Consider the following 8,005-nt stretch of genomic DNA (forward strand, 5'->3'; position numbering starts at 1 on the left):
GGAAAAAGGAAGAAGAAAGAAGGAAGAATGAAGAAGGAAGATGGAAGAAAGAAGAAGGAAGAAGGAAGAAGGAAAAATTAAAAATGAAAAAGGACGAAGGAAGAATGTAGAAGCAAGAAGAAAGAAGAAAGAAGGAAGAGAGAAGAAGGAAGAAGTTTAAAGGAAGAAGAAGAAGGAAGAAGGAAGAGGGAAGAAGGCAGAAAGAAGAAGGAAGAAGGAAAAAGGAAGAAGGAATAAGAAAGAGGAAGAAGGAAGAAGGGAGAGGAAGAAGGAAGAAGAAAGAAGGAAGAAGGCAGAAGGAAGAAGGAAGAATGAAGAAGAAAGAAGTAAGAATGAAGAAGAAAGAAGGTAGAATGAAGAAGAAAACAGTAAAAAGAAAGAAGGAAGAAGAAACAAAAAACTAACGAAGAAGAAATAATAAACGAAGGAAGAAGGAAGAAGAAAGAAGGAAGAAGGAAGGAAGTAGGAAGAAGAAGGAAGATAAAGGATGGAGAAAAAGAAAAAAGAAGTTTTTTTTTTATTTTTTTAATTTTTTTTTTACTCAAAACGGCTACGCAGTCTTTAAGGATATTATGTTTGGAACAAACATAATATTTTTCCCCTGATGAAGACACCAACCCCGTGTCGAAACGTTGGACAAATATAAATCTTGTTTTAATCCTTAAAGACTGCGTAGCCGTTTTGAGTTAAAATAACAATAAACAGTCGATCATTCGAAAGTAGAAAAAAGAAGGAATAAGGAGGAAGGAAGAAGGGAGAAAGAAGAAATAGAAGAAGAAAGTAGGAAGAAGGACCACTCGTAAACTGAGGTCAATTTTTTTAACTTTTCGGCCAAACGTTCGGCCAAACGGCATTCGGCCAAATGACCTGACACCCTGCCATCTACTCAACTGATTGCGGCAGTACACATGGACGCAGCTGATTAACAACTATCGAACGCAGCCAATGCATTTGACAGCCGCATTCGGGCTGCGTTTTCAATAATAATGAACCTTGCGCCATCTCCAATGGTCCAATGCACCGAGTTCATCATTGACGTTTGAGACGGGCGCTGTTTACTAAGAATGAATACTTTTTCATTCATCGAGTTCATGCAAGTGTTCATTTTTAGTAAACAGCGCCCGTCTCAAACGTCATTGTGTTCATTCGGTGCATTGGACTATATGGTTTCACAGTGTGACGTCACACGTATGTAGCCACGGCTGCGTTCTGATGAATTTCTTCCATATTTGACAGGTATCGGTGGTTTGTATATAAACAAAGGTTCATCCGCTTGCTGCGGGAGATATGATGAACCTCATGAACCTACCACCGATAAGTGTCAAATTGAGTTCATTCGATTGAGTTTTCGAGGTTATGTTTATTTGATGTAAAACCTTATCGATTGCCAAACGCGGTCCCAATTTAAAATACATTTGAATTAACGGTTGCGAATATTTACACACGTATCGGATGACAGCCTCAATATCTGTTATCTGTATCTATACCAACGAAATGGGTGCTTTCATGAACATTTCACAACTCAAATGAGTTGCATAAAATCCATTTGGGTTTGCCACATTTGTTCAATTAGCTTGGGCGAGTGTTCAATTACTGCATTCTCTGTGTTGCATAATATGTAGATGAAATGGTATATCGAGCATGGACTGTGGCACGATAACATGGCATCTGTTTGTTTTCTGCAGCAGCATAATTTTTTGACAAAAAATGATTATCTAAAGTAATTAATCAGACTGAGCCGCTCAAAATAGTGACGTCAAGCCACAGCAGCAAATCCGATTCGCAAAAGCTCACGAAAGCTCGACAGTAGCGATAATTCAAACAAAATATGAAACGATACGAAACGCATTCAAGACGCAAAAAACACACCTCCGTTTCAACACGTGGTAGCAAACGGTTTTCACCCTGCGTGCGGCGGGAATGAAAGAGTATTATGAAGTATAAAATTTCCCCACATTTACTGCCAGTACGCATGTGGTTAGTGGGTATCAGATGAATCTGTGGCAGGTGCAAATCGCGACATACATCACATACTGAGCTAAGCACCAACTTAGTCACCGCTCCTCGACAACCTGCTACAACAAAAGCACTGCACTAATCACATCGGGCAGATAACCGCGGAGATTTGTTCGACTTGATGCTGAGGTGGCCGGTTGATGGTTAGAGAGCAGATTAACGCGGTTGTAGGTGGCAATTAGCGTTCGCTGTCTCAGCTTCCACAGTAGGATGGAAAGTTGACCACATATTAGAGACCAGTGAAACAATAAATCTAAATGCGGTGGCTACTGGCGCATATATTATTCATGAGGGGTGGGATAAGGTTCTACAGCTTTCTCGGAATGTATTAATCGAGAACGGGAGCTCAATTCGTGATTTGCCGTCAGTCAGCTAATAAGCAAGTTTAGTAAGACACGATACTCATAGAAAGCATGCTGTTTAGTAGTTGGGTGGTTTTTCTGTGCTTGATACAGTTTTCTCTAGGATTCAACTATTCATCGCCATTTCTGATGGAGGAGGAGGATGCTTTGTTAACAGTGGTGAGTTTCCGACACAAGAACGAAATTGGAACGGTTTTTGATATTCGAACATTTTCCCAAGCCTCAACTGATTCGGAAATACGGTTACGAAGTGGAAGAACATGAAGTCGTAACGGAAGATGGCTATCTACTGACGATGTTTCGGATTCCGAGCAGAAAGGAAGCACGACAATATCCAATTTTCATGATGCACTCGTTGTTCAGCAGCTGCGCGGATTGGGTAGTGATCGGTCGGAAGCATGGTCTGGCGTATTTGCTGGCGGATCGCGGGTACGACATCTGGCTTGGAAACGCTCGAGGGAATCGATACTCTAAGAAGCATCAACGACTGTCTACGGTTTCGTCTCAATTCTGGGATTTCACCTTTCATGAGATTGGATACTACGATGTGCCGGCGCTCATTGATTATGTTCTCGACCGAACGGGAGTTCCGCGGCTCCATTACATCGGGTTCTCGCAAGGTGCAATGACAAGCTTTGTAGCGTTGAGCAGCCGCCCAGAATACAACGTTAAGATCGTTCAGCTGCACGCTTTATCTCCAGCAGTTTATATGTACCGCAGTGGAAGTGCTTTAATTCGATTATTAGCATCGTTGGTAATGCCCATTGAGGACAGTTTAAGGTCTGTGGGCAAGTATGAATTCCTACCGTTTTCTGAACAACAATACTTTTTGTACCGCTGGCTGTGTCCGGCTCCCGAACAAACGATTTGTCGTGTCATCGTATACGATGTTGTAGGACCCAATCCTAAGCAGTTGGATGTGGTAAGTCTCATGTGATAATTTTCAACGATCAAACTACTAAATAATACGAAAATTTACTCCAGAAAACGGTGCGCGTCTTCCTCGGACACTTTCCCGCTGGAGCTTCACTCAAACAAGTCCGTCACTATGCGCAGATTATTAACGACGGTATCTTTAGGCAGCTAGATTACAACGACCCAAAGAAAAATATCCAATTCTACGGATCTAATAACGTTCCCCGCTACAATCTATCGCTGGTGACGACCCCAGTGAGCACCTACTACGGCTACAACGACAATACCGTGATCTACCTCAATGTGTTGCAACTCGAGAGTGAGCTGCCTAACGTGGTTAGTAGCTACCCAGTGCCGGACAAGCGATTCAGTCACGTAGATTTCATATTAGCAAACAACGTTAAAGAGGTTTTGTACAAAGAGATTATCAAGAATGTGGAACTTGCGGACCAGACCGCGACTTTCGAATAAAGGTAATTTATCTTGTTCAAATAAAAGTTACGTCTACTGTGCCTTTCTTTGAGCTCAAGTATCAATAAAATTGGTTCAAGCACCATTTAGTCGAGCGCACACAAATCGAAACGAGATTCACTTCACACTATCTACAGTAGGATACGTAGGGGTCCGCCTGTTCCGATTTGATTTGAATTGATTTGAGGATTCAAGTAAAGTCCTTTTGGGGTTCCAATATTCACTACATTCACATATGTTCAGAATTGCAGAATCCCCGGAGCGTAAGGAGTACATAGGTGAGGTAGAATCGGTGGAGTACGTCATATTTGCATGGCCACGTTTCTAAAATTATCGGAATTCCATGGATACGATCTCGGGCAAACCCGTAGTGGGGATGCATGGAGCATGAGAATGATTACCGCTCGGGAAACCCATAGAGAGGATGCAATGGACGCTAAACTCACCCATGCAAGAAACATGCGCGGATGAACCACGTTAGTATCATCGATGAGTGTACAATTGTGCATGAAATTACTTGCGGGAGAGAAACGCCTCTATAGGGTAAATTCGGGTGAGATGCCGCGTCGGAATAGATGTCGCACTTCAGAGATCTGGTAAAATAGACTTGATTTATTGGCGCAAATGTATGTAAGAGGGAAAACTGAAACGTAAGTAGTAACTGCTCATTCTTATCAGCCAAAAAAGTAATATGACGGTTGAACACATAAGGTTCCATAATACCGGGCCCAGTATTGATCCTTGCGGAACTCCTACGGTAATAGGAGCGCTTCTATGACCGGCATCGGTCCCCAACAAGAATTGGAGTCTGATAAAGAGCTTATTTCGCCACAATTTGTCTTGTTCAGCTTATTCAATATAAATTGTTTTTTGGGTCTTCTATAATAGTACACGGCTATGGAAATAGCTTTCCAAAATCCGGTACAGGCCCACCGGCAGGCTTAACCGGTGTAACGAGAGCCCGATAGCATCCCAGCTTACGGTGTTGAAAGCTATTTCACATCAAGTGTCACTAAAGCACAATATCGATTACCGAATACCTCGCCTTTTCTGTTGGATCGCTATCTCGGCGATCCTTACCACCGAGTTAATAGCGTCCAACGTGCACTCATCCCTGCAAAAACCAAACTGATTGCTTGCCTGTTGAGGATCATCCTTCTTAACAACTTGCCCGTCGTGTCTATAAGACAGATTGGTCTATACGCCGATGTATCGGCCGGCGGCTTCCCAGCCTTGGGCAACAACAACAATTTCTGCCTTTTCCATCTTTCGGAGAATCCACATCAAGGCACCTCTGCATAGCTAGCCTGAACATGTTCGGGTTCGCTATGATTGCTGCCTTGAGAGCGCTGTTCGGAACTCCATCAGGCCTTGGAGCTTTGTTCATTACCAGGGATTTGGCCACTGCGAGTAACTCTTCGTTCGTCTCCGTAGCCACCATTTCGGCCGCTCCCATATTGCCTTGCGGTTCAGGAGACCAGGGACTTGTTGCTCGGGACGGGAAGAGTACCTCGATAATCGTCGCCAACCTATCCAGGAATCGTTCGGGGAATGAAGAGTCCCCTTTGGTTTTGGCCTTCACAATCCTATGAGCGTCACCGCACGGATTCGCCTTGGTACCTTCACATTGTTGTTGTCGAAACACGATCATTTGCTGTTCTTGATAGCTATGTTAAATGCCAAGTTACACAGCTCGAAACACTTCGCGGCGGTCCGCTCTTTCTTCCTCGGTGCGGGCATCCTTCGTCTAGTCTCGAGGCAGGTTGATCGGAGGGCCGCAATCTTGGCACTCCACCAGTGTACCAAGCGTCTTCCATTTCTCGGCAGGGCTTTCCTCGGCATGGTGGCGTCGCGCGCGTGACAGGACAGCTACCAACGCATCCCCACTTAGCCCTTAAGTGTTGGCTTCCAGTCCCAGGGCCGCGGTCGAAGTGATTGGTTCTTCACCCACGGACCTGACAGGGATCCCCAGACCTCGGATGTTGCACGCCATAGTTGATCTTAAGGCGTATTGCTAGATGATCACTATGGGTGTAACCTTCATTCACCTTCCAGTCCAAGCCTGGTGCCAGACCCGGACTGACAAACGTTACGTCAATCCATGACTCGACCCCGTTTCTTCTGAACGTGCTAGCGGAACCATCATTGACTTTGTAAGTGTTGTAATTCGTGGAATAAATGTTGTACTTATAGGAGCATGTTATTAATAACGGAACAGATACCCTAGTTGAAATAATGTAGACAAGCTGGAGCATGGACATAAGATGGGGATAGGGGATAAAATGGGCAGGTGCCGCTTCAAGCTAAATATAAACACTGAAAAATGCAAAAAAAAAACAAGCAACAAAAGAGAATAGCGATAAGTCTTTGTCCTCATCTGCAGAGGATAAAGACAATGTTGCGTTCCATTTTATCTGCAACAATCATGAAGAGGAAATTGTTGTAAACTTTTAAAAATGCGATCGCTTGTATGTTTTAGAATTATACAAATAACGTTAACAGATTAAGTTTATGCCTAAACATTGATAACTGATACTTATTTAACCGAAAACAACGCCGAAAACCGACTACTTCTTTAAATGCGCGGCAGGCGATCATTGTCCTATTCTGTTGCAGTTTGGGACAAATGCTTGTTGCGAGTTGCGAGTTGAGTATGTCCCAATATTTACAAGAGAGGACAATGCTGTTGTCATTGGCAATGTTGTTGTTTTGCATATGTTACGGTGTAAGGTGCCACTACCCATTGGTGGTAAAAGTCCCCATGCTGTAACCCCTTGGTGAGCTGAATCATCCCTCGGAATATCACTGAAGATGGACTGTCATTCGGTTATGTAGAATATGGGACAAAGTAAATTGAAAAGTAAAACGATAGTGTGCTTGAAGGTATGATTGTGAATTTATTAGAATGAATTTGTAATAATTATATATTATACTAGTATTTATATCAGCTCTGCGGAGACCGATGGTTCGGTGAAATATAGGAATAATAAAATCAGAACCTAAAAGAACTAATAGTAAGTAATCATTGAAGTAATCATATTCACTTAAATGTGAGGTTAATCGCAGACAATGATCTACAGTTTTTGAAGCTTGCGGTAGAAGAATAGGTGAATTGTTGGGTAAAGTCAGGACTAGGAAACCGAAATGTAAGTCTTTGAATTTAATTATGTATTAAAACTAATAAACTTGTATAGCTTTTAGCTCTAATATACCCAAACAACCCGGTGTATAGTGCTTAATCGAAGGAAAATCCGATCCACCCAACAGCATACCTTGGTCTTAAGTGAAGTAACCACTTGAAACAACCTTGTAATTAGGATCAAAACAGGAAATTTACCGAATTGTCATCGTCCCGAATCCATAGAAAGACACATTTCCTCTTCAAAAATAATCGATTCCGTGTTTTTGTAAACAAGATGGTTTAAGCAAAGAGTTTATGAACAACCCATAAGAGTATAAAAACAATATTCCGACTTTTGTTTAATCAATTTTGAAGTTTCCTATGCAACTGATGTTATGCGTGAGTAATAAAGTGTTGGTTGTACGTTCTTGGAAGCTTTCGCTGCCAAAAATATAATAAACTTGTGAAATAGGAGTTGAAAATTTAAAGTTTTGTTTTGCATCGATTAATGTTTACCTTTCTGTAATAGGCCCTTATAAAATGCTACGCGTGATTTTTCATTTTTCACGTTTCCCACGCAAAATAAGGACAAAAGCGAGTAAACAAATGAACTGTCATGGAGCTGTCGCTTCTGTATCAGTTTATAATAACTTTATTCAATTTTTGAACTTATCAAGAAAGATAATTTATCACTGGTAGGTGAATTTGCACCTGTAAAAATGTTCGAAAATCGATTGTTGCAGTACCAGGCGGGTTTTATGGGCGAATGCTCGGGCGAACGCTCCACCACGGACCAGGGGTTTGCCATTCGCCAAGTACTGCAGAAATGCCGCGAATACAACGTGCCCACACATCATCTATTCATCGACTTCAAAGCCGTATATGATGCAATCGATCGGGACCAGCTATGGCAGCTTATGCACGAACACGGATTTCCGGATAAACTGACACGGTTGATCAAAGCGACGATGGATCGGATGATGTGCGTAGTGCGGGTTGATCAAAGCGACGATGGATCGGGTGATGTGCGTAGTGCGAGGTGATGGTCTTTCGTGTCTGCTATTCAACATCGCTATGAAAGGGGTTATTCGAAGAGCAGGAATTAACACGAGTGGTACAA

The 8,005-nt window shown here is 42.5% G+C and overlaps 1 protein-coding gene across 1 annotated transcript; it reads left to right on the plus strand.

Annotated features, from left to right (window-relative positions):
• Window positions 1-2,304: 2,304 nt before the first annotated feature.
• On the plus strand, window positions 2,305-3,836 carry LOC134208029 (lipase 1-like). Its single transcript, XM_062684131.1, has 3 exons — window positions 2,305-2,537; window positions 2,599-3,300; window positions 3,363-3,836. The coding sequence occupies exons 1-3, from the start codon at window positions 2,430-2,432 to the stop codon at window positions 3,762-3,764; spliced, it is 1,212 nt and encodes a 403-aa protein (XP_062540115.1). The 5' UTR covers window positions 2,305-2,429; the 3' UTR covers window positions 3,765-3,836.
• The last annotated feature ends 4,169 nt before the right edge of the window (window positions 3,837-8,005 follow it).

Source organism: Armigeres subalbatus, chromosome 1 (assembly GCF_024139115.2).
Source record: "Armigeres subalbatus isolate Guangzhou_Male chromosome 1, GZ_Asu_2, whole genome shotgun sequence".
Classification (NCBI taxonomy): Eukaryota; Metazoa; Arthropoda; class Insecta; order Diptera; family Culicidae; genus Armigeres; species Armigeres subalbatus.

Coding starts and splice junctions, on each gene's coding strand:
- LOC134208029 (XM_062684131.1), top strand. CDS start 2,430: ATGCTGTTTAGTAGTTGGGTGGTTTTTCTGTGCTTGATACAGTTTTCT. Junction 2,538..2,598: donor AGGATGCTTTGTTAACAGTG/GTGAGTTTCCGA, acceptor CATTTTCCCAAG/CCTCAACTGATTCGGAAATA. Junction 3,301..3,362: donor ATCCTAAGCAGTTGGATGTG/GTAAGTCTCATG, acceptor AATTTACTCCAG/AAAACGGTGCGCGTCTTCCT.